This window comes from Anser brachyrhynchus (assembly GCF_964034855.1).
Source record: "Anser brachyrhynchus genome assembly, chromosome: 23".
NCBI classification, from domain to species: Eukaryota; Metazoa; Chordata; class Aves; order Anseriformes; family Anatidae; genus Anser; species Anser brachyrhynchus.
In genome coordinates, this window is record NC_137716.1 from 2,820,938 (window position 1) to 2,845,847 (window position 24,910).

The window sequence follows — 24,910 nt, forward strand, 5'->3', positions numbered from 1 at the left end:
GTCACCCCTGAAACACGCCGCCCCACAGGCTCCCCCGGCCGCGACGGCGATGCCGCCTGAGGGCAGAGCATCCGACAGCCGAAGTGATGGGGAGTGAAAGGAGGCGAGGCCGGGGGCCATGGCCGGGCACCTCCCGCGGTGTCCCCGCGGAGGGAGACCCGACCCGGAGTTACCGGAGCCGTGAGCCAAAGGGGGATGGAGGAGGCGGCTGGCGGGGTGCTGGCGTTGAGCCGTGTTAATTGGTGTGCCTGAAATGAAGCGAGGTGGGCAGCCCTGCCTCAGGACGGGGAAACTGAGGCACAGAGGCTGCAGCAGGTCAAGCCTTGCCCCTGGCTCCAGGACCAGGCAAACGAAAGCTGCTGCTGCAAAGAGCCCCGGAGGGGCCGAGGCAGCGGTCACCTCCCCACTGGCTCCTGCAGCCGGGCGGTCGGAGAGCTGCCCCCAGCGTGCCAGGCCCCGAACTTGCCGTGTGCCGTGGCTTGGCAGCGCTAACGAGGCCAGCCTGGAGCGGGTGAGCCGCAGGTGGGGCGCGGGGGCCGTGCGCCCCATCCCCTTTTGGAGACCCCCAAACGGGCGCCTTTGTCTGGATGCCCAGCGGGGCCCAGCGCGGGCGGCGGGGGGTCCGGCTGCCTGCAGCAGATAACCCCCAGCAGCTCCCGCCCCGCGCCCCTTATCAGCCGTGTTAATTAGGGCGCTCAGCGTGAGCAGCCTGAGCACGTATGAGCACGCGTGGCCTCGTGCACAGGGCGGCACGTGTGTCTGCGGGGAGCGACGCGCGGCGGGGACTCGTGCACGGTGCTGGGGGGGGTGAGCAGGATGGGTGTGCGTGGGGGCACGCGTGTCAGGCTGGGTGTGCGTGGCGCTGGGAGCGTGCGGGGCGGGAGGCGCAGGGGTGCTGGGGGGGGGGGCGCAGGGTGCTGGGGTAGGGGTGCGCACGGTCTGGGCACGGCGGGGACCTGCCAAGCGCAGCAGCCTCGTCTCCTCTCCTCGCCTCCCCGCCGGAGCCCGGTGCCCCGCTCACCTTTGCTGTCAGCCGGCACCGTAAACACCTTCTGCTGCGGCGGCTCGGCCGTGTCCTGAGCCATCTGGCCGCCGGCTCTTGCCGTGCTCCGCTCGCCCTCCCCTGGCCCTTCCCCTGCTCCCACCGAGACCCTCGGCTCCTCTCCCGTCCTCCCCCCAGCACCCCCGGGTTTTGGGATCCCGGCGCTGCCGCCCGCCCCGTCCCGTGCCCACCCCGCGGTGCCCCCGCGTCTCTCTCCAGGAACGGCGGCGGGAGACGAGGCCGCACAATTGACGGCGCTAACGCAATTACCGTTACATTTTCCAGCCGCCGTCTCTCCGACAATGAATTTCTGATCTGATTAAATTTGCGCGGACCCCGACGGCACACGCAGATGTCTGCCGCCAGCCCCGCAGCCGGCCGGGCTCGGGCGCTCCCGGAGCGGGCCGGGGCTGAGGGCGAGGGGTCAGCGTGGTCGGGGACCCCCGGAGCCCCCAGCCCCGAGGGGAGACGGCAGCGTCAGCACCGCCAGCAGGGCCGGCGCTGGGAGATGTCGCCCGGCCACGACGCGGAGCGGAGGAGCTGGGGTCGGTGCTGCTACGTGGACGAGGAGCACCCAAGGGTGCCCCCAGCACACTGCAGGGGGTGTCGGGGCTTTCCCCTGCGTTTCGCCCCTTGGGGTCCTGCCGGTCCCGGCAGAGTCCGGCCGCAGGAGGGGCGGCGGGGGGGATCTGTGCCGCCTGGCTTATTACCGAGTTTAACCTACAGCCTTCCTTACATGCCACAGTGCCCGTAACTAGTGCAGGGGCTGCTTTTATGTGCAAATGGGCCTTTTTTTTTTTTTAATCTTTGACAGAGAATGTGCTGTGTTTACATAACAGAGGGCCCTGGTACTCTGGAGAGGGCCACTGACAGTGCTGGCAGGAGATGTTAAGAAAGATCTAACATTTCTGATCTCTGTTTAGCCAGAGGCGCTGAGAGGCAGCAGGGGAGGGTGGCCGGGGGGCGCCCGGGGGACAGCGGCTCTGTTCCTGCTGCCCGGGGCACAGCCACGCAGGGGTCAGGGGCCGTGGGCTGGCCCTGGGGGCCCTGAGCCACCCCTGGGGGCCCTGAGCCACGGGACGGGGCCGTGGGTGCAGGTCCGAGACCCTCCGCGTTGAGGGGGGGACGCAGGCGGTGGCCTCGCTTGGTGGCACGGGACAACACGAGAGAGCCACGGGGCAGTGACATCAGCCTGGCCACGTCCGTGTCCCCCCAGGGGTGCTGGGGAGGTGACCCAAGGGTGCCCACGGCACCCAGACCTGCGCCAGCTGCGGCAAGCCTGGTGGGGAGGGCAGGGGGAGCCGCTGCTGCCAGGTTAAGTGGGAAGATGACCAATATCCAAAGGCCCGCCAGGTTAAAATGCATTAATTCAGGGTAGTCCGTTAATGGCAGTATTGATTAGTCTCAGTGCTGTGCTAACGAGCAGCCATGCTAATGAGGGGTGAGTGGTGTGAATTGCAGCAGCTGGTGCAGATTCAGGGAGCCGTGATGAGGGGAGGGGACGCACACCCCAAAAGGGGCCGCGGGGCGCGTGGCCTGGGGGCTGCCGAGGCACGGCTCTGGCATGAGGAAAATGGGGAATTTCTGTGCCAAAACCCCGTATTTCCCATTGACGCCTGCTTTTTTTTTCTCCAGGAAAGTGAGTAACCTTGTGAGCCAGAGGAAAACCTGTCTTGTCTGTGCCTGTATCAATCAATCAGCCGCGTGTATCTCTCCGTCTCCCCGTCCGTCCGTCTCGTTATTTCCTACTGTACTTTGTCATCGCGGCAGCGCCCGGCTACAATCTAATCAGCGCCCGTGTTAAGAGGTCTGCGCCGTCTGGTCGCGTTTGGTCCCGGACCAGGATGTGCTAAAAGCTCCCGCTTCTGTTTCCCAAAGCGTCCTGGTGGGTTTTTGGGGGGGCAGGAGAAAGCCGGAGCAGGTTCACATTTCTGCGGGGCTGAAATCCAGCCCGGGACCTGGGCTGCTTGGTTTTTGGACTGGCTTGCTTTTTTCATTTGTTTTTTTTTTTCCTTGAAAATACCGAAAGACTGAGTTTCTTCACCCTGCCCACTCGTAGCCCTGTTCCCTGCGTGGTGTGGGAGGAACAATGCCCAAATTCACCTTTTCCTGCTACTTTTATATTTCTTAGTGTAACTTTGCAAAACTCGCGCTGCTTTGGGCAGATGCCAGTGCAGGGAGCAGAGGAGCCAGGCTCTGGCTCCAGCGTGTCCCTGCTCCGTGGCGGGGGCACCCATGGGTGCTGAGGGTCTGCGCTCCCTGGCACGCCGGCAGCGATGCCGGAGTGGAAAACAAGGCAAGATCGTGATCGGGGCAGAAGGTCTGGCATGAGGGGTTTTCTCATCTCTTCTCCCACTTTGCTTCCCGAGCACCCTTCACCCAAGACCCTCTTAGGTCCTTAGAGAAATTAATTAAAATTCACACCGCTACATTAATCGTGTAGCATCACGACACTGCGTTGACCCTTAGGCAGCTCAGTCCGGGCTCCTTTTGCTGGAGCCAAACCAGCTGCATCATCCCTCTGCTGCCTTCACATGCATCACTGGGAGGAAGAGCGGTCTGGTTTGGGGTGCCCGTGAGTTCCCCCGAGGGCAGCCCTGCAATGGGACGTCAGCCCCAGCCCATGGGGGCAGTTTGTGCACGGAAGCCCCTGAGAAGTTCTGGCACCCGCGGCGCTCTGTGGCTCCTCGTACTCAAGTCGGCTGGCGCGGCTCTGCCTCCGAATTAACGCGTGTGGTTGAGGGCACGTCTTACAGGATAAGTGCGTCGTCTTGAGAGCGTTCGAGATGTGAGAAGGGCCGAGTGCTGCTTCTCGGGGTGAAAGGGACCAAACTGCGGGAGGATGCCCGGCTCTGACGGTCCCGTGTCTGTGCCCAGAGCCCTGCGGGTTGGGGGCTGCAGGACCACGCTCCCTGAGGCCCAGCCTCATGGGCCAGATCCTGCCCCAGCTCGTGGTGCTGCGGGTGCATCCCCGGGGCAGCGCCTGCCCTTCTGCACCGCTGCGTTTTTGCCACCTGTTGATGGAAAACTCTCCGATGCGCCGCGTGTCCAGGGCGCTCGGCCGCCGCACGCTGCGGATTCGGCGGGCTCGCGCCTGCATTTAAACAAATTTTGTTTTTTTTCCCGTTATAAAGTCTTCCCTTCGCCTGCGGGAGGGTGGATTGCTGCTCTTTTTCTAGATCTGCAAACAGGCTGAAATAATAGCTGCGGGTGTACCCATTTATCTATATGTCTATCTATTCATGCATCCCATCTCATCCCACTCTGTCACCCGGTCCTGTAATATCTCAGCATCTCCCTAAAGCAAAAGATGACAATAAAGTGTAAATGGGGAGTGTTGGCTCTGGAGCATAATGATGGCAATTTAGATGCCAGCCATAATTTTTCCACCGTTGCCCCAGGTAACAGAGCAGTTGTCTCCTGTGGGAGCGCGGGCGAGCCCGGACGAGGTTACCTCCACTCTCCTGTGTCTAATCGCCGCCGCGCGTTTCTCTGGCTGCCATTTACATTTGAAAAAAGGAAAGGGAAATATCTTTAAATCAAGATGAGTGAGCCTCCGGAGGGCGAGGCTGCACCAGCCTGGGAGGCTCCCCAGCGATGGAGGCCCTTGGCCAGCCCCAAACTGGGACCTCGAGCACCCGGGGACGACGTCGGCTGCGCGCATCGCCCCGGCCTCGGGCACGGGTTTCCCCGCAGGCGTTGCGGGGAGAGCTGGAAGCAGTTCCCTGTGGCGGGGGAAAGCGATCACGGGCGGCGGTGCTGCATGGCGATTTCCATATCGTTACCCACAACGCGCTGCCCTCCCCGGGCTGCCGGGGGCTGCTCCCCGCCCGGGCCCCGCTCACCATAACCCCATTGTGTCGGCGCAGGGGCTGGGCGCCTTCACGTCTCACGCAAAAAGTTGTAAAAAAAAAAGCCGATCTCGCAAGAAACGTGGTTGGGGTTGGCGCCGCGGGTAGCCCCGGCTGCTGGCCTGGGGAGCTCCCATGGGTGCCGCCGAGCAGCGCCTGCTGCGGGCACGGGGCTGGGGGCTGCAGGGATGAAGAAGAGCGCGGAGAGCTGGCTCTCGGGGTGCTTTGGGACCCCTGGGCAGGAGCAACGGGTTTTGTATGGGTGCTGCCACCCGAGCCTCCTGCCAGCACCGCCCCCACGTTGCATCCAGCAGCAAGGAGCCCGGGAGCGTTGGCAGCAAACCTCTGTGCTGTTGGGTGCTGGGTGGGAAAAACGCACTAACGATGAATCCAGCGGTGCTGCCCCGCTGCTGGACAGGGTTGGGGGGGACACAGGGAGGACAGAGGCTGACCCAGGAGCCAAAACTGGTGACCACGATTGAGCTTGGCAGGAGCGGGTGATCGAGGGCAGGGTGCTGGTGGCCAAGGGCTGTGGCCACGCCAGGGTTTCCCCGGCCCCGCGGAGCTGAGCCAGGCGCGCAGCCCCCGCCACGTCCCCGCCATGCGGCGCGGCCACGGGCTGCGGCGGGGCTGTCAAACGGCATTAAGCCCAAAGTAACCTCCCGTCGATGGGAGCCGTCACCGTCAGTCCAGATAACTGTAATCGAGCTGCTGAATATGTAGCTGGGATCGGAGTTTTGTAGTTGAGATAAATATTGATATTAAAGCTGTCAGGGCTGGCGAAGTGACGCTTGATGCCGGCTCCGCCGGTTTCTCATCGCCCGTCCCGCCAGTTCCCCCTGGCTCCGGCTCTGCACGGCCCCGGGGGGCTCCACGAGTCCCGTGGTCCCCCCAAAAAGCAGGGCCCATGCTCCGACGTGCCGTGGCTGTGACTTGCTGCCGTCAGCTGCGAGGAAAAGGGGCAACCCTGCACTTTAGTCCCCGGGGCCGGTGCCCCGCAGGCTGGGACAAGCCAGTGGCACCCAAAGTCCCCAGCCACGGACGCACACGAAGTGGTCACCACGTCCCTGCACACCTGCCCCATGGGGGACCCCAGCGTGTGGACGTGGGGGGGCCCAAAGACCCCAACGAGAGGGGACAGCCGGTGATGCGTGGTGTGGGGCCTTGGTGTTAGCGAGCAGGGGGGTTTCTGGGCGAGGTGGCTGCAGCTGGGACCTGCCCACACCCAACGTGCTCTGAGACCAGAAGGCTGAGGGCCAGAGCTCACAGTTTTACTGCTTAGGTGTAAAAAAATCCATCCTGGATTTTTTTCTGGTGTAACAAATCCATCCTGGAAAATCCGTCCCTGGGCGGGCAGCAGGCACAGGGTGGCACTGGCAGCCCAGCTGGCCGAGCGGAGCCGTGACCAACAGGTACAGGGCTCAGACGCCTGGAAAACAGAAAATGAACCAAAATCCCTCCTCTGCCATCCCCGTTTTAAGGGTTGTTCCTGCTGGATGCTGCTTGCTGCCGCCTTGCCCCTGCGGCTCATCGTTGGAGGCGCTCGGCCAGCGAGTGGGGAGAGCCGAGTGCGGGTCCTCCCGTCCCCAAAAATAACTGAAAAGGGGAAAACCGTAACGGGCGTCTCCAAACCGCCTGCCTGTCCCTGCGGGGCCGTCTGGGAGCCCTCGTGTCCCACAGGTGCCGGTCCCTGTCCCTCCTGCCGCTCCCCGCGCTCCCGCGTGCTCCGTCTTTATTTTTTTAATTAGCCGATTCGCTATCTGGCGCTGAAGTGCGTTTCCAGCCACCACACTCAGGAAACCTCATTAACACAGATCAAAAGGAGCTTTTAATGATTTATAAAGGTGCAGCAGTTTGGAGAAATTAAATAATTTACGTGGTGTGTGTACGGCGGGTCCCTCAAGACCACATTACAGGCGCACCGTGAGCTGCAGCCGGAGCCGCGCCGCGCTGCCGGAGCGTGCACGGCGCTGCACGTCCCTGCCGGGGCCGAGGGCTCGTCGCCTCTGCTTGGCAGGGCTGGGAGAGCTGAGGGCAGGGCGGCTCCGTAACCCTGCCCCATGTCTTGGGCTGGCCGTCATCAGGGCTCGGCCAGGTTGGGGGCGTTGCGTTGGTGTGGTTGTCACATTTCTGCGGCGCATCGCGGCGGGGCGTGGGGAGGTGATTGTGGGAACAGAGGGGAATTGGAGAAACTTTCCCAGGCGGAAGAGCAGCTGCTCTCCCCTGGCTCTCTGGCCACGCAAAACATGTCACCAGCATGCTTATAATAAATACTGGCTCCACGGGACAGGGTGGGAGCCGATGGGGTGCTGGGGTGGGATGGCCGAGAGTAGATGGGTGCAGGCGTTTTGGTGCTGTGGGCTCCGGCTCCATCCACCCGTCGAGTCCCCGGCATAGGCGGGGGGACCCCAAAAGCTGCTCCCAGCTCCTCGTCCTACCCTGCGTGGCGAGCACCGTGCCAGGCACTAGCTGGGGCTTCATCTGCATGCCGAGCTCTTTTGCAAACATGCAGCCCAAGTCCCCTGTGCCCCCCCCCCCCCAGCTCCGGGCACCGCACCGCATGCGGGCGCTGAATCTGGCTTCGCGCAGGACGCCGCTCCGCTCCGCGGCGTTGTAATGCAGGCTGCCCAAGGAGAAAAAAGAAACAGACGGGAAAACTAGCTTAAACGCTCCCGGCGTGAAGTCCATTGCCGGCCACGGACGTGCCAGCAACCAGCAGAGCACCAGGATTAATGGAAAAGAGCCGGAGCGCTGCGGAAAGGAGTCACGCGCCCGCGCCTCCCCCCGCGGGAGTAATTCCCCGCCGGCCCCGTGGGACGGGGGGCTGCCTTTTTGCTCCGTTTTACTGCATTTTGCTGCGTTTCGCTCGTTCCCTGGTGGGGGGAGAGGGGCTGGCGGCGGCGAGGGAGGCTGCTGGTGGCCGCTTTGCATTTTCATCAGGTTGCGCTAAAAAAAAGACGGGCGAGAGCGCGCCGGGCAGGGCTGGGGCTGTTTTCGGGGGGGTGGGGGAGGAGGGTTGCTCGGCTTTATTTTGCTCTGTAAGAGGCTTATTACTCCTGATCACGCTGTGACTATTTGAATGACGGAGAATTTCAGCAGATGAAGGTGGAAGCGAGAATTTTCTGTGCCCGGCTGCCCTGGGGCCGTGGGACCCCCGGGAGCTGGGGACCCCCGGCGCCAGCCCCCCCAGCCCCGTGCTCGAGCCCCGCGTCGCCTCCCGCCCGGCTGCTGGAGCCCGTTCCAGCCCCTTGCTCCTCTGATGGTTGCAAACCTTCTAATTTCCAGCCTCAATTTATTCATGGCCAGTTTATACCCATTTGTTTATGTGCCAACACTGTTCTTCAGCTTAAATAGCTCTTTTCCATCCATAATATCTCCCCCCCCCCCAACGTATTTCAGTGAGCGCAATCATATCTCTTTTCAAGCTGTTCGGGAAAGAAAAATCTGAATTATTTAACCCTTGGGACACTGGCTGGGCTTGCAGGGTGTAACCAGACCACGAGACAAATGCCCTTTGTCGGTGCACAAGGCTGCCGTGCTCCTTTGGGGCTTTTAGGGGGGGCTGCTGCTGCCTGGAGGGGAAACTGAGGCAGGGGCTGCGGGGGGGGGGCTCGGGATGGGGTCTGGGTGCTGCGGTGCCCAGCACCACTGCCCGCTGGGCACGGCTGAACCACGGCAAAGCTTCGTGTCGGGCGCTTCTGTAGGGTTTTGTGGGGCAGGCAAGCGAGGGGCGCGTCCGCCGTCCTCCGAGGGTCACCGGGATGTGAATTTAGATGAGATAAAAAAAAAAAAAAAAAAAAAAAAATGAGAGCAAGCCGGAGAGCGCGTGTGCTGCCTCGGCAAATAGGGACGGGAAGGATTCAACCTCCCTGCCAGCAGAAATGGCTCGCAGGTGGGGTGCCGAGAGCCGTGGCAGGACGGGGCTGGTCCCGCCAGAGCGAAATCCTCGGCATGGCCATGCCGGTGCCACCCTGTGCGTGGAGGGGACCTGCGGGTCCCTGCCCAGCCCCGGCTTCACCCCAGGGTGGCACCTCGGGGCTGGGGGGAGCCAGGGGTGCCTCCTGGAAGAGCCCTGCCTGGACTTGGCCCCGGCAGCCACAGGGTCACTGGGCTCAGGTGCAGGATTTGGCCGGGGCGCAGCCACCCCCAGGTTCCATCGGGTTGCAGAAAAAGCCTTAAAAAAAGAAAAGTAGAGAGCAAGGGTTGGCGTGACGTCTCCCCGAAGCAGCTTTGTCATCGGCTGGGCTCTTGGAAGGCTTTTTCTCCTCCCCAGTGAATGTCTGAGAGGGAGAACCTGGGCAAGGCGCCCCCACGGCCCCCAGTGCCGCCCTGTCCCTGGCCGGCACCGCGCGGGGACCCGGCGGGGGGCAGCGGGGCCGCTTGGTTCCCGATGTTTTATTCCAGGCAATTTCACTCCAATGGATTTCCGCTCTTGTCATGCAAAAGGGGCAGGCACGTGAGGGCCGGGAAAGTTCTCAATTAACGGCCAGGGGACGCGGGTGGGGAGCGAGGGCATGGAGGTGGCACTGGGTGGGCGCTGGGGCACCCCGGGGACTCCCCCGGTGCCCCCCGCAGCCGCCCCCATGCGCGGAGCCCCCGGGGAAGGGTCCCTCGGGCTGGGGGCCGTGGGACCGGGGCAGCCCCGTCCCCTGCCCCGCAGAGCTGCCGGGCTGTCAGGCAGCGCTAACGGTAACGAATGCCCCTAATGAAGCACCCAATTAGCCGGGATCCCAGCCCTAATGGTAGCTGACAGAGCTGAAAGCCGCGCCGAGTCGATTGTCAAGCGCAGCATCCCACCGGGGTGAGCGCCGAGGCCGCTCCATTCATCTCTGTCAGGGAGAAGCGAGGCTCCCGCGTTAACCCTTGGGCGCTGGGCGAGCCCCGGGCCCCCACGGCCCCAGCACCAACGCAGGCACCCGGTAAAGGGTGAAATCCTACACGTTGTGCGGGGCCCGCGCTGGATGCGAGCAGCTCTGGGGGCACAGATCCCACAGACGGTGGGATCCTGGTGCGGGTGGGTGCTGAGCACGGGGACGTGGTGCAGCTCTGGCCGCAGCGGGACGCGGGGTCCCCGCGCCGTGCAGAGGGGCTGGGCGAATGCCATGGCCAAAATTCCCAGGATTACGGCAGGATGCGCTCAGGGGGGAGGTTTTCATTCGGCGTGACCTCAGCAGCCCCGGTGCGGACGGGATGCCGGTGCCCCAAAACTCCCCGGGGAGCCGTCGCGTTCCGTCCCACCGGGCTGCAGCATTTCACCGTTTTACCTTTATTTTTATTTTTTCTAACATTTTACCTCGCGGCCGGCCCACGGCAGCTCGGCACCGTACCCTGGCGGCTCAGCACCACGAGCGGGTGCCAGGCCAGGCGCACGGAGCTCACCAGGGAGCGCGGTGCTTGCCAGGGAACGTGCCGAAACTGCTCGGCTCGGCCCGTCCCCCCCCCAGCTGAGATCTGCGTGTTTTTTTTTTTATATATATTTCGAAGCAGGCGAATTAGCGATGTGCCTCGTTTAGACAGTTCAAATCCCACTCATTTTAATTAGCGCGGCCTGGCAGCCCTGCTGCGGGTATTACACGGGGCGACAGCGCGCTTTCCAGGTGGCGGGTTTTTAAAATGCTGTTGACATTTCGCGGACCGAATGACTTAAACGATAACAAATTAACAGACGGCTCCGTGCGTGCGCGCCGCTCCGTGTCTGGCTCCGCCGGAGCTCCCGCGAGCAGACCCCAGCCCGGGAGCGCGCCCGGGATTTACGGGGTGGGGAAGCAGCGGGGGGGGGAATCGGAGCTTTAATAATAAAGCTTTGCCGGCGATGAAAAGCCAGGTCTGAGACAAAGTCACCCAGAGCCTGGGGTGCGCGGGAATGGATGGGGACGTGCCCTGCCCGTCCTGCCCCCAGCCCCGTCCCCGCACCGGGGCATGCCCCAGCGCCCCCCGTGCCTCCCCGCAGGGTCCCCAGGTGCCTGTCACCGCCTGTGCCGCCCCGAGCCCTGCTGGTCAGTGACACGTCTGCCACCCGCAGCTGTGGGGACGGGGACGGGGACGGGGCGCAGCGTCACCAAGGATGGAGAGCCCGAGCTGTGCAGGCAGCCTGTCCCCATGTGCCATCGCCCTGTCCCCTTGTGCCATCGCCCTGTCCCCATGTGCCATCGCCCTGTCCCCATGTGCCATCGCCCTGACCCCATGTGCCATCGCCCTGTCCCCATGTGCCATCGCCCTGACCCTTTGTGCCATCGCCCTGTCCCCTTGTGCCATCGCCCTGTCCCCATGTGCCATCACCCTGTCCCCTTGTGCCATCGCCCTGTCCCCATGTGCCGTCGCCCTGACCCCATGTGCCATCGCCCTGTCCCCATGTGCCATCGCCCTGTCCCCTTGTGCCATCGCCCTGTCCCCTTGTGCCATCGCCCTGTCCCCTTGTGCCATCGCCCTGTCCCCATGTGCCGTCGCCCTGACCCCATGTGCCATCGCCCTGTCCCCTTGTGCCATCGCCCTGACCCCATGTGCCGTCGCCCTGACCCCATGTGCCATCGCCCTGACCCCTTGTGCCATCGCCCTGTCCCCATGTCACATCCCTCTGTCCCTGCATCTCACCACCTTCTCCCCACATTCCATCGCCCTCTCCATAAAATATTATTTCCTTAGCTTTACGTGTGACTTCATGCGTCTGGCCCTAAAAGCGCCAGGCTGAGCAGACTTATGGCTGCGGGGGGGGGACAGTGGGGATGGGGACATCAGGGGCCATCAGGCTGGGGGGCCTGGGTTGCGCTGCTGCTGCCCCCTCCCTCCCACACACCTGCAGAGCCCCGTGCTTGTCCCCAGCCCAAGAGGCCCCCCGGGGTGGTGGGACGGGGGCTGGGGGGGCACCGTGCCGGGGCTGCGCTCTGCTCCCCCCCCGCAAAGGCAGAGCCCTCCCCCGGCCCCGGGAGCGCCCGGCCCCGTCCGTGCCATTTATCACAGCTAATCAGCTTTAATTCAGCAATTTGTCAGTCCGGCAAAAGCCCTTGGAGTTGGTTGATTTTTTTTCCCAAAAATATAATTATTATTATTATTCCCCTGATAAGCGTGGGCCCTTCTGTTACAATCGCCTTAGCTTGGGCTTTAATAACAATCATTAAAATAAATAATTTTTTTTTTAAATAAAAGGAAGAGAGAAGAGCTTTTGTATTTTTTTTTATTGTTTTGTGTGTGTTTGAAATTGTTTCCCAGTAAATCGCGGCCCTTTGTATTAATTTTACATTTTAAAATGTTACCTTGCCAGGGGCAGGGTTGGCACAACCGACTCGGAGAAGGAGAGGGAAGGAGAGCGAGCAAAGCCCTTCTCCTTAATTAGCGCCTGTCCCTGTGTGATCAGAGTGCTTATGAGGCAGGTAATGAGCAGGATGGCGGCTCCGCGCCGCCGCCCGGCTCCTTCGGCAGGGCTCAAGGACCTGAGCCCCCATCCTGCCCCCCCCCCCGTCCCTTTTGGGGTGCCTTTTTGGGCACCGGTGGCTCTTTGGGGGCTGCCTCTGTCCCTGCTGCGGCGTGCAGCGTCGTCGGTGTGTTCGGGACATCCGTGTGATGAGTTTGAGCCAGCCTCAGCCCGGGTGCTCGGGCGGTGTCGGGGAGCACCGGGGGGTGGCTGTGGGCAGGATCGGTGCGGGGGGGGGGCACAACGTGGGACACATATGGGACACGTCGTGGTGCTGGGGGGAGCGGTGCTGCGGGAGCCTCAAGTTAATTAGCAGAGAAAAGTCATCACAAGGGGGGGAAAAAGGAGAAGCACCAGGTTGGCTCCTGGGGGGGCGCGGGGTTGAGCTGGGGGGGGGCCCAGGGTGCCGGGGGCAGGGGCCGGGTGCTGCTGTGGGGTGGGAGCCGCCGCGCACAGGGACCTCTCCCGGATCCGCTAATCCCTTAATCTCTCCGATAATCAGTGCCAAAAACGCAAATTACAACGGGATTGCGGCGCGCGTCGGCACTAATACCAAAAGGGCCGATGCTTATCGCGGCGAATAATGATTTTTTTGCTCCTCAGTACCGAGCGTCGCCCGGGTATTAATCCCACAACACCGAGGCGCCGGGTTTAATCTCCTGAGGTTGATGCTGGGGGGGGGGTGCGGGGCCGGGCAGGATCAGGCCCTTTGGGGTGCAGGGTGCTGACGCCGGCTGTGCCGCAGGTTCCACCGCGGGGACTACACGGTGGAGGTGAGCATCAACGACTACCTGGACATCTACTGCCCGCACTACGAGGAGCCGCTGCCCGCCGAGCGCATGGAGCGCTACGTCCTCTACATGGTCAACTACGAGGGGCACGCGTCCTGCGACCACCGGCAGAAGGGCTTCAAGCGCTGGGAGTGCAACCGCCCCGACTCCCCCAACGGGCCCCTCAAGTTTTCCGAGAAGTTCCAGCTCTTCACCCCCTTCTCGCTGGGCTTCGAGTTCCGGCCCGGCCACGAGTACTACTACATCTGTGAGTGGGGGGCTGGTGGTGGTGGGGGGGGGGGGGTCGAACACTGCCCCCCAAATCTGCCCCACTTCCCCTGAGCGAAGGGGAGCAGCGGCCACCCTGGCTGTCCAAAACGCTACAAAGCCCCCAAACCTGGGCACGTGGCAGGATTGGGCCCCTTCTTAATTCCCAGAGCAGCCAGGCTCTGAGGTGGCGGCAGAGGAGGAGGAGAAAGAGGAGGAGGAGGAGGATGAGGAAGAGAGCTGCTCCAGCCTCGGGAAAATAAGCTAATGGGCTCGGATCGGGCGCTGGGAGCCTTGTGATCAATGAAGGGTAAAAAAAGTAAAAATAAATTAGAAACCGTGACCCCCGAGCACCCGCCGGTGTCACGGGGAGGCAGGGACGCCTCTCTCCTCACTCAGGAGCTGCCCGGCCTGCTTATCTCCCTTATTATTTCTCCCCCTTTTTCCTAAAGCATCTGTTTTCAGCCCACTTAATTTGTTCCTTTTATCTATATTAAATTACCATTTTCCCCCCTCGCTCTCTCCCCCTGTAAAATGTCACTCGCGAAATAACGGCAGCTACAACTCTCTCTCCCCCCCCCCCGCCCCGTTTTATTTTATTTTATTTTATTTTTTTTTTATTTTTAATGTCGTTAGGGAGAGATTACACAGAAGTAAATGGTGAAGCTGATCATTGCTAAACCGGTTAGGATTCATGTCATGCGGAACATTAGAAATTATGCCTCTTTGAGGAACCGTATTTAGCAGACATGAAAGAAAAGAAATTACCTCCTCCTCGCGCCCGCGGATTGGAATGCCATTAACCTCGCGGGCACGGGGACGGGGCCGCGCTCCCGCGCTGGGCCAAGGTCGAGCGCTGGCCCTGGGGACGGGGATGGGCACCACGGGCTCCGTGCACGGCGCCAGGCACCAGCGCCGTGACCTTCCCGAATTTCGGCAGTCGTGTTCCCCAACAGGGCGCTGCACGAGGGAGGAAAAGGAAGGGATAAGAAGTAACGGGTGCTCCGGCACCCGCTGCCCGGCCCCTGCTCCATCACTGGGGACGTGGTCCCGGTGTCGCTGCTCATTCTGGGGTCCCCAGAGCCTGCCGTGTCCCCCCGAGAGCTGGCGGGGAAGGGGTGCTGGTGGCCCGGGGCCGCGCGTGCCAGGCAGGGTGGCCCCTTGCTGCCGGCTCTCGCACGAGCCACATCCCAATTCCCCCTTCTTCCAGCTCAAATTAAACTTTATTGAGAGTAATGCGCTCTTCCCTTCTTTAATTCAAAAAAAAAAAAAAAAGAAAATTAAATTCCTATAAAAACACATATATAAAAATCACATTTTCTAATATTGCGAGGGGACTTTCACCAAGATAATTATTGCAATTACTCCCTTTGTCTCTCCCATGGAGTATTAGTTTTGCTCTGCCTTTAGCCTCATTTTGCCTGCGAGGGAGAGCCACGCAGACCTGCTCTCGCTCTCGCCCTCCTTGGTGGCACGGCGGACAGGACAGAGGCCACCGGAGAGCCACCAGCGGGGATCAGGCTTTGGGCACACGTCGGCCGGAATCGCCCCATGCCGTGGGGCTGGGCATTGCAGACGTGGAGCCCTGTCCCCATTCCCTTCCCCGTCCCCATCCCGGGGGCTTGGGGCTGTGGGTGCGGGCAGAGCGTCGCCGCCAGCACCCCGGGGTGCCACCGTGAAACCCGGGGCTTCCCCAAGTGGTGATGGCGACACTGACACCGAACCCTCGCCCCTTCCTCCGCTCTTCCCATCCCTGCCCTCGTGTTCTGCAAGGCGTTTAATCCCGCGTGTGAGCCGAGAGCCCGCGGAGCTGCTGGAGGCAGCCCGAATATTTGCTGCAGATCGCTGCCAGCTGCACTGGGACCAGTAAAGACCCTTCACTGGGCCGCCCCGGAGCAGCGCAGGGCCAGCCCTAGCCCTCCCACTATAAAGGGTCCCTGCCCCGAGGGGGTCCCTGCCCCGAGGGGGCTCTGCTCATCCCCGCTGGGGGCTGTGGGGTCCGAGCTGATGCCTTGCTAACGGGGCTGCTTTTTTTTTTATCCCCTTTATGCTCCTCCGCAGCTGCTTCTCCCCCGAACATGGTGGACAGGCCCTGCCTCAAGCTGAAGGTTTACGTTCGGCCGACGAGTAAGTGGGCGCCACGGGGCCGTGGTGGGGTGGGGGCTGTGGGGTGCAGGTGCCCTGCGGGGTGGGCTGCTGGCCCCCGGGGGGCCGCTGCTTTCAGCCACTGGTGGGCGAGGGGGGGACCTCTGGTTTCTGTGGGACTTGGCTGCATAAATATGGCTTTGGAGGGAGGGGAGGTTTGGGGCAGGAGCCCCTGAGCTTTGGGAAAACGCGGACCTTGTGCCAAGCGCCGTGGTTGCATCCAGTCCCCACGGCACGCCAGGTCCTGGGTGACCCCCGGTGTCCCCAGGGTGGCACTTGTGTGTCACCGAGGTGCAGGAGGCTGCGAGCACCAAGGGGGGGGCAAACCCTGCTGGTGTCCTGGGGCTCGGGGGTGCCCCCATCCTGCCCAAAAAGCTCCTCCGCAGGGTCTGTGCCCGGAGCCACGGCTGGCGCAGGGCGAGCGCCTCGCCTGGGCGGCTGCCGCCTGCCGCTGGGTTTCAGAAAGGGGAAAAAAAAAAATAATAATCTCTGCACAGTGGCTACTTTTCAGAATCAAATAACTCAGCCATTTAAAAAAACAAATTAATAATTTTCTTCTCCTGTTAACGTGTAATTAGCAAATGGCAGCAGCTCTCCCTGGGGAAGGGCTGAGTGCCTGCGAAATGTCACCATTTAAAAGGATGTCTTTCTTTTTTTTTTATTTGCATGGCTTTAAAATAAAACCCAATATAATGAAACCATCTGTAAAAAATCATTCTGTTTTGTTCAGGACTAGGGCATAATGGGGGAAAAAATCTCTCCTGATATAATTTTTTTTAGTATTTTAATAATATCGGGATTTTATTATGTGGGTGCCTTGCAGAGAAGGGCTGCCTTTGTGCAGCTGTGGCACAGGCACTGCGCTGGGGGGGGGGAACGCGGGGCCCCCGGGGGATCCACTCTGGACCCTGGGACCTTTGCATCTGCAAGCACCCGGCTCTGGGTGAGACCCCACGTGAGGACCCTGCAGGATGGGGGCAGGAGGATGGGGCAGGGGCAGGCGCTGCTTTTCCTGGCTCTGGGTCTGTAAAAAATCCTTAATCCGGTGATAAACACGAGAGAGCAGAGCCCGGGGAGTGCGCTAACAGCGTTAGCCGTAATTTAACTTATTTCTGGCCACGCGCCGCTTTGCCACCCGGCGCGGTGCCGGATTGCTGGGCTGGTGTCACGCAGCTGGGCCGGATCCAGCCCCGCTGGCATCCGAGCAGTCGGGGAGGCTGCGCAGGGGACGGGGCCCGGGCGCTGCCTGACGCCACCCTGGGGTCCCCAACCCTAGTGGGGCGCTGAGCATCACCCCCTCCCCTTGCCCGCCGTGCCCCGGGGTGGTGCTCAGCCGTCTCATGCCTCCCTTCTCCTCCCTCCCGCAGACGATTCCCTCTACGAGTCCCCGGAGCCCATCTTCACCAGCAACAACTCGTGCTGCAGCCTCAGGGTGCCGCACGCCGCGCTCGTGGTGGTGCCGGTCTTCTGGACGCTGCTGGCCTCCTAGCGCCGCGGGGCGAGGTGCGGGACGGAGCGGGGCTGTGCTGCCGGCCAGGAGCCCCCCGGAGCCCCCCGCACCAGTGCAGCGCGCCGGGGGAGCGGTCCCGCACCAGCGGCGGTGGAACCGGGACGGATCCTGCCCGCGCGCCTCGAGGGCTCCCTTCCCTGCAGCTCGCTCGGCTCCGGCTCCCCCGTAGGATGTTGCTTTTTACATTTCTAGACCAAATATAGAGTCCTGATTTTTGATTATTTTTTTTTTTCCGATTTTTTTTTTTTTTTAAAAAAAAAAAGATTTTTATTTTTGTTGGCTCTCTTTTCAGTCCAGGCTTCCCCGTGTCAGACTGAACCGCACGGGGGGGCCCCGGGCGCTGAGCCCCTCTCCGGGGCCGTGGTGGCTGCGGCGTGGCACACTGCCTTCGCCCGGCGAGATGGACACCGCCACGGTGCCGATGGCACGGACTCCTTCCCAGCCCGGCCGCCCCTCCTGCAGCAGGACGTCGCAGCGCACGGGGATGGGGGACCCGGACGGACACGAGGCTTCTGGGGGGGTCCCCGAGCTACGAGCCCCCTGGGGTGACCCCTCCCCATGGCTCGCACTGTGGATGTCACCTCCGTCCCCACGGGGCGGCTCCGCCAGCAGCGAAGTGGCAGCACCCACGGGGAGCCCTGGGGGTTCTGGATGGCACCAGGAGCCCCCCCAGGTGCTCGGCTGGACCTGGGGCTGGAGCAGGGCCGACCGCTGCCCCCCCCGGTGCTGCATCCCCTCCGTGTCAGCCCAAGCACCGCCTGTGCCCCCCCGGGGGCTGGATTCCCCCCCAGCGCCAGGATGGAGCAGCTTTTTGGGTCTGCACCCCGTCCTCCTCGCCGCCTCCCAGGTGCTCGTGGCCCCAGGGGCTCGTCCCCAGCATCGGCCGTGGGGGGCGGACGGGGCCCCCCCTATGATTGTCCCCCCCGCTCCGCGCGGGGCTGGCACCGGGGCCGCGGCTGCGCCGGGCTTTGGCTTCTTCTCCTCTTCTTTCTTCGCATCCAAAAGGAAACCACGGAAAAACCCCATCGGCCCCCGAAGCGCAGGGGGTGGGAGATGAACCAGAGAGGGGCCCGGCCCCTCCTCGCCTTAAATCCAGGACTGTGTCCCCCCCCCGGGGGGCTCACGCCGGGGGCGGTGGCCCCGGGACGCCGGCTTTGCCCGCACCGAGCCCTTTCCACGGACCTTTTCCAGCCCCGTCTCTTTTCTCCGCGGGGGCCCGGGGGCCGCTCCGCTCTGTAAATACAGCCGGCAGGCGCTATACTGTGAGCGTTTTTTTATGTATTGTTGAGAATGAATTTTATGGAAGGGTTTATTTTATTTTTATTTGATTATTTTTATTTTTTAGACTAGGACGCTGAAATCTCGCAATAAGCTCATCTCAACCATCCAAAAAAAAAAAAAAAAAAGAATAAAATTACAAAACGACGATTAAAAAAAACACATTCCCCGCCACCGCCCCCCCCCCCCCCATCCTGTCGCCTTCCCCCCCCCCCGTCCCCCTGTGTCTTGACCAGGTCGTGGTTCTCGAAGGCGAGCGAAAGCATCGTGGTTCTCCTGGCACCGGTACCCCGGGGGTGAGGGGGGGGCCGGGGGCCGTGCCCAGGCACCGCTCCAGCACCGCCGGGCTCGCAGGGGAGTGGCGACGGCAAAACCTGGCCTTCGGTCTGTGTTTTATATATATATAGATTATATATATAAATATCTATATTGTGTACAGCGACTGTGAGAGAGTTAAAAGCAAAGTGAGGCAGCAACACTTGCAGGGAGCTCTGAGCAGAGGCGAGGGTTGGGTGAGGGCTGGGGGGGGGTTGCTGGGGTCGGTTTTTCCCTTGGGAGCAGCCCGTTGTCGGCGCTGGTTTTGCGTGTTGGTCTCCGTCCCGCCTAGCTTCGTCCTTAGCCACGCCGCTTTCGTCCTCGACGTCGTGCTGATGGTAACCGGATCACCACCTGATTTGGATTCTGTATTTTTTTATAATAAAATAAAAATAAATGTCATGTGAGGCCCTTGCTTTCGAGAAGTGCCTTTCCCTCCCGCCGCCGCCGCCGGGCTCCGATCCGAAATGCGCCACCGGTCCGGCCACCAGCGGCACTGGGAGGCACTGGGAGGCACTGGGGTGCAGCGGGGCGGCCGCGCTCGGCTCCTTCCCCGCTCCCCGCGCCGCCCTCTCCGCCGGTGCAAGGGGGCCGTGCCGCCAGACCGCTCTGCTGGGTGGTGCGTTAATTACGGGAAGGATTTAATTACTGTGTTAATGAATAATAATGGATATTAAATTAATTAATATGCGATTGTTGATAGTACTTAATGATTGGAGGCAATGCAGCCCGGTGGGTGGGCGCTGCGGGCTGGGACGTGGCGCTCCGGCGTCTCCCCAGGCGCTCGCCCGCCGCTGCCTCAGTTTCCCCTCGTGCTGCATTGGGCCAGTGCCTGGCGATGTCCCCAGGGGCCACCAAACCTGGGGCAGGGTGCTCCGAGGGGCATCACGCGCGTCCTCGGGGGCATTTTCCTAACCCCATGGCAGCTCCCACCGTGAGCCACCTCCCCTGGCAGAGCAGCGCTCGCACCGGGCGCCCGCCTGCGCTTGTTTGTCGCAGCCCTAAATAACTTTTTTGTGCGGCCCATGCTAATTTCCAGCGTTTAATGCATATTTCAGCATAATTAGCAGAATAGGAACAATCCGCTGTTAATTAATTCAGGCTCGTGCAGCTGATCCGAGGCTCTGAAGTTTGCCACAAGAGGGTGAAAGACTCATTTTGCTTTTTAATAAGGGCCATCTGTGTGCCAGGCGCGGGGAGCGACACCAGCACCGACCGACGGGGATGCGAGGCCCGCGCCGCTCCTCTCCTCGCCCCGGCAAACCCTGCGCCGGGCTGGGAAACCGCAAAGTGCCGGAGAAAGAGCCCGGCAGGGACGTGGGGAAAAAGGGAGGTTTTCAGCCCGACGCCGTAAGTTTTTTTTTTGAGGCCTGACTCATGATTTTTTTAACACGTGGGGTTGGAAATACGGAGTTAAAAATAGCAAGCTGGCAGGCGCAAGGCTGAGACGGATCATCGTTAGTAATTAATTAATGGAGTCATGGATTTTTAAGGCCTGAAAGGGCTCATTTTGATCAGCCCGCCTGTCTCTTTGGCAGTGGCATTGAGCTTTGATTTAAGGACCCACAGTGATGGAGAGCCCCCAGCGTCCCGCTCCAGGCAGCCCGGTGAGCACTGGCCACCGGCCCAGTTTGGGTTATATTTAACCCAGGGCCATGGACGGGTCACGGCCCCGTGGGGCTGGTGGGTGGCTGAGAGCCTGGGGCTGGAGTTGGGGGCTGGCTCTGATGCCCACAATGGGCACCCCTCATGCTGGATTTGGGGCAGTGAGCGCTCTGCGGGCAGTTGGAGACCCCCAGTACCACCCCTGTTGGGTCCCCCAAGGGTCTGGGGTCTCTTGGGCAAAAGGGAGCGGGGATGCACAAGGTGAGTGACTTGGCCGGTGGGGACGTGGTGGCTTTGCCCATCTGCAGGACCTGGGAGCTCCTTTTCTCTGCTCTCCCAGGTCCCAGCCTCGCGTCCCCTTCCCGAGCATCGCTGCCTCTCGCGAGGCGTCGGAGCTGCGTGGGGAAGCTGCTGCGTCCTTAAAAGCTGGAGGCTGCTACGCGCCAGGTGGGGAATAACCAGCTGAAGCAGATGGGCTGTTAAGAACCAGACCCTGTTTTCGTGTTTCTCTTTCCTTATTTGAAGTGTCTGGCACTGTTGGGAAACAGAGAATTCCTCCGCACGCTGACCCGCAGAAATGAAACACGTCTTAAATCTCCTCTCCGCGCTAGCCGTGGCAGCGTGCGGGAAGGGGACGGACACGGCCCCCGCGTGCCCGCTCACGGTGGGGCTTCTCGGGGGGCCGCTCTGCACCCCAGCCGGGTCTCCCAACCCGCTGCAGGTCCCCGCGGCCCCAGGGCTGATCCCACCTGGTTTCACCCCCGGGACCCCAAAATAGCCTTGTTCCTGGGTGCAGCCTGGGTTAGCTGGAGCCCGGGCAGCGCTTGGAGCCCAGCAGGGTCAGGATGGGGCAGAGGCTCTGGTGGCAGCGCTGGGCTGAGCCCCGTCGGAGCAGGCGGCAGCGCAGCGTCCAGGCCAGCAGCGGGGACTTGGCTTTGTTGTGCAGGATCGATGCTGGCCAGGGGGGTGGCAGCCCCCGCACCCAGCTGTGAGGGTCCCCCCCCCGAGCGTCACGTATGGCTGGTGGTGTCTGAAATGGGTTTTTTACGGGCCTGAAGCTCGTCTAGCACCAATTTTACTTCGTTGCCGCTCTCGTAATTGAAGCTGCGGGCAGGGACCGGCTGGCGGTGGCACGCGGGGTGGTGCCACCCATGTCCTGCAGCCCTGGAGCGGCACGTCCCGTGCTTGTGTGAGCAAAATCCCCAGCTCGAAGCGTGGCTTTGGGCCCGTTTGGGGCTGCCTTCCTGCAGGGAGCAGTGAGCTCCTCGCTGCCCCGGGCGCTGCTCAGACCCCTCCAGGCTTTGCCAGCCCCTTTCCAGCTTTGCAGCCCTGAGGCTTCCTGCTCGGGTTTCCAGGCTGACAGAAGCGCGGCCTCGCCTCCGCGCCGCGGCGAGGGATGATTTACTCTGGGATGTGGCTGTGCCAATTAATCAGGACCACAGCGCTCGGTGTGCCCACAGGGGGCCGTGGCCGTGCTCTCCTCCAGGTGCCGGGGAGGGACGAGGGAAGCATGTGGGGACGAAGCCGGTCCCCAGCTCCTCTTTCCCCAGGTGCCTTCAATCCCCAGCGCCTCCGGCTCGGGACCCCACGGCAGCACCACGGGGCCAGCACCTGCCGGGCTCACCGCATGCACCTCTCCGAGGCGGGCAGCTGAATCTCAACATTTCAGCGTTAATCATCTTTCTTTTTCTTTTAATCCCATAAAGGTGCGAGGTGCAGATGGGTTACGGCCACAGGTGGTGTGGGGTCTGGGGGTGCCCCCCTTGCCCCTGTGTTATCGGCCAGACTTACACCTCGGTGGGGATCAGGATCCGGCCAGCACCGTGCCGCTTCTGGAGCCTCTCCCTTCCCTTCTCTCCTTGCTCCAGCTCTAACAGCCTGAAGGCGAAATACAGCTGGAGGCTGGAGCCTCCGCTGGGGCAGCGCCTGGCCCCGCTGTGCCCTGCCGTGGGGTTTCCCTGATTTACGCCACCGAGGGGCCGGCCCCGTGCCTGGAGGGGAACGCTCACGGCCCGAGGCTGTCCGGGGCTGAGCGCTCCCCCGGGGCTGCTCGAGGCAGAGGCTTCCAGCTCCTGCGAGCCCTGCGCCGGGAACACCCCAGCTAAAAATAACTGCAGGCACTGCGTGATTCCCCAGCCTTCCCGGTGTTTTAATTCCCCCACCAAATCGTGTCACGCGTCCCCTCCAGGCCACGAGCTCCCAGCTGCAGCAGGACTGTGGGGCTCACCTCGGTGTCCCCCGGTCCCATCCCGAGCAGGGGACCGCGGTGACCCGCGGTGCCCTGCACTCACCAGCACCTCCCGGGCCCTGCCACGTCCCCACTCCTCGTTTTCTGTAACCTGCCTGTCACATCTGCACTTTATTCCCTGCCTCCCCTCCCTCCGCTCCTCTCCCCGGCCTTATCTCTTGATAGGTACAAGCGATACAACCAGAAACGTCCGTGTAACAAGCTGCCGGCTGCCGGGCACCCAGGAAAACACCAGCTCGGGGGGATGATTTATGAAAATAGCACGGGAGAGGGAAGCGGCGAGTTTGCCGGGGTGTAGCAGCAGGATGCAGGTAGGAGGAAATAATGACTGCCTGCTCCTGTCCCTGCTCACCGGGCAGCACCAGCACCTTTGATCCCCGGCTGATCTGTATGCGGGGCCGTGCTGGGCACGGGGGCGATGCGCGGCGGCGCGGCGAGGACACGGCACGCATCGGGGGGGCCGCCGGCGCGCTGCACTGCAGAGCCCCCGACGGGCTGTCCCTCTGCGGCCATTGATTTCCATGAAATAAGCCAGCCGGGTGTGTAATTGTGTACAGATAGCGCAGCCTCCTTTACATGCCGTTCTGCAGGGCCCTCGCTAGCAGGAAATGAAACTTTTCAGGCCGCTAGACATTTAGTTCGGTTCTTGAGCTGTTAATTCCCCCGCCCCGGCGTCGCGAGCAGGGAGGGGAGCTCTCGCACCTTGCGGGCAGGGGACAGCGGCGATGCCAGCCCAGGGGACAGCAGTTGGGACCCTCCTGCCCCTTTGGCCCCATCCCACTGCCGGCTGTGATTCTGCCCCCTCCAAGCCCCAAGAGCCTGCGGGGTGTGGGGGGGGGTCGCTTCCCTGTGGCACGGAGCGAGCATCCGCTCCCCTCTGCGCGCTCCTATCTCGCAAGGTAACCGGCATTATATCCGGACCAATTGCTCCAGCATGATCCTCCTGAATGTTGCACAGCATGTACACGGCGTCTTATGTAAAATACATGCCCCTGGGCGAGCCTTTTAATAGCAATGTCTCCTGCCTGGGGGACGGGGGGGGCCGCTCTCTGCCACGGCGGTGCCAAGAAATGATTGAAAAGTTGGGGCTCGCCATGGGGAACACCCCGCTGGGGGGAACAACGTGTTTTCATTTCCCTGCCAGGTAACAAATGAAAAGAATTGCAATGAATGCTAATGGCCGGGGAAGCGCCTCGCTCGCTCGGGAGGACGCTGCGGGGCCGGGAGCCGCGGGCACAGCCCAGTTTTTGCAGGCAGGAGCCGGCCGTGCAGAGGGCGATGGGACTGCGGATACCCTGGCACTCAGCTCCTGCACCAGTGTGTGCTGAGCTGCTGCACCAAAACCGTTCCTTTTGCAGCAAAGCAGAGCTGGGGGGGGGGGATACATTGTCCCCCCCAGGCTCCTGTGCTGACTTTTGCAGCGCACCCAGGGCTGGGAGCGTGCGAGCCCTGCATTTAACCAGGTCCTCGCAGGCGGCGGCGAAGGGCTGTGCCAGGCTGAGCTGTTTGTAAATGTAGCCGGTCTGGTAAGCAGGAGGGTAAACACGGATGAATAGCCTTCATCCACTCCAGTAAATATTTTATATCACACACCAAGAAAAGACACTCCTATTTAAATGATTTATAAAGGAAGATCATGTAGAGGTTTCTATAAAATATGTAGGGCTCCTAATCCCGACATCATCAAGCAAAGAGGACTGAAATCATATATTACCTTTTCAACAGCCTTGCCGGCTGCAGGGATACAACTGACAAATAAAAGTGTGTTTACAGCTTTTGGGCTCCTCCGGGGAGAAGTAAATCACAGCGGGGGTGGGGAAGGGGAAAGGAAGCCGGAAATTAAGTGGCAATTTCTGTCCGTCACAGGGCGCGGGGCAGAGGGGCACCGGCATCGCTGCACCCTGGGATCGCTGCACCCCGGCATCCTCGCTCCTGGGTGCAGCAGTGCCCTGGGCGCAGCGATGCTCTGGTGCAGCAACGCTGCAGGTGCAGTGATGCTCCCAGGCCATGACACTCAGGTGCAGCCATGCTCACCCCCCGGCACTGGCCGGTCCCCCAAAAGGATGAACGCAATCTGCAAAACCCTCCAGGGTACCCAGTGCAGCACCTAAGCACAAAGCAAGCAAGACCATGCCCTGCTCCCTTGGCAGCAGGGCCAGGCTGACTGCAGCCATCAGGGATGGAGTTTCACACAGGCACCAGCAGAGTCAGGATGCGTCCCGCAGGGATATGTCCCTTTTAACCTTGGGCCCTCTCCTTTCTCCCATCAGCGGGATGCTCCCCATCTCCCCGCCGCTCCCGCTCCTCGCTTTGGGCTCATTTGGCTGCCGGCTGCGGCCCGGAGCAGCCCGGTTCCCGGGGGGCAGCTGCGCCCCGGCTGATGGCACGTATGGTGCGCGGTGCACGGCGCGCGGTGCGCAGCCCAGACCTTGGCAGCGGCGGCGGCGATTTTGCATGCAGCCGCGGGAGCC

The 24,910-nt window shown here is 62.0% G+C and overlaps 1 protein-coding gene and 1 long non-coding RNA gene across 3 annotated transcripts in view; both read left to right on the plus strand.

Annotated features, from left to right (window-relative positions):
- The window catches only part of EFNA2 (ephrin A2), a 42,558-nt gene extending 23,558 nt beyond the window's left edge, over positions 1 to 19,000 (plus strand). Inside the window, exons 2-4 of the mRNA XM_080565849.1 lie at positions 13,047 to 13,339; positions 15,400 to 15,465; positions 16,851 to 19,000. Coding sequence (XP_080421975.1) covers positions 13,047 to 13,339; positions 15,400 to 15,465; positions 16,851 to 16,972 — 481 coding nt within the window. The 3' untranslated portion in view covers positions 16,973 to 19,000. The remainder of the gene's footprint in view (positions 1 to 13,046; positions 13,340 to 15,399; positions 15,466 to 16,850) is intronic.
- A 1,206-nt stretch (positions 19,001 to 20,206) lies between these two features.
- On the plus strand, positions 20,207 to 22,697 carry LOC308181971. 2 transcript variants are annotated; one of them, XR_013941631.1, is made up of 3 exons: positions 20,207 to 20,452; positions 20,532 to 20,638; positions 21,898 to 22,697. It is a non-coding gene; the product is annotated as an uncharacterized lncRNA (long non-coding RNA). The 2 variants fall into 2 exon arrangements; XR_013941630.1 differs by having other exon boundaries at positions 20,532 to 22,697.
- The last annotated feature ends 2,213 nt before the right edge of the window (positions 22,698 to 24,910 follow it).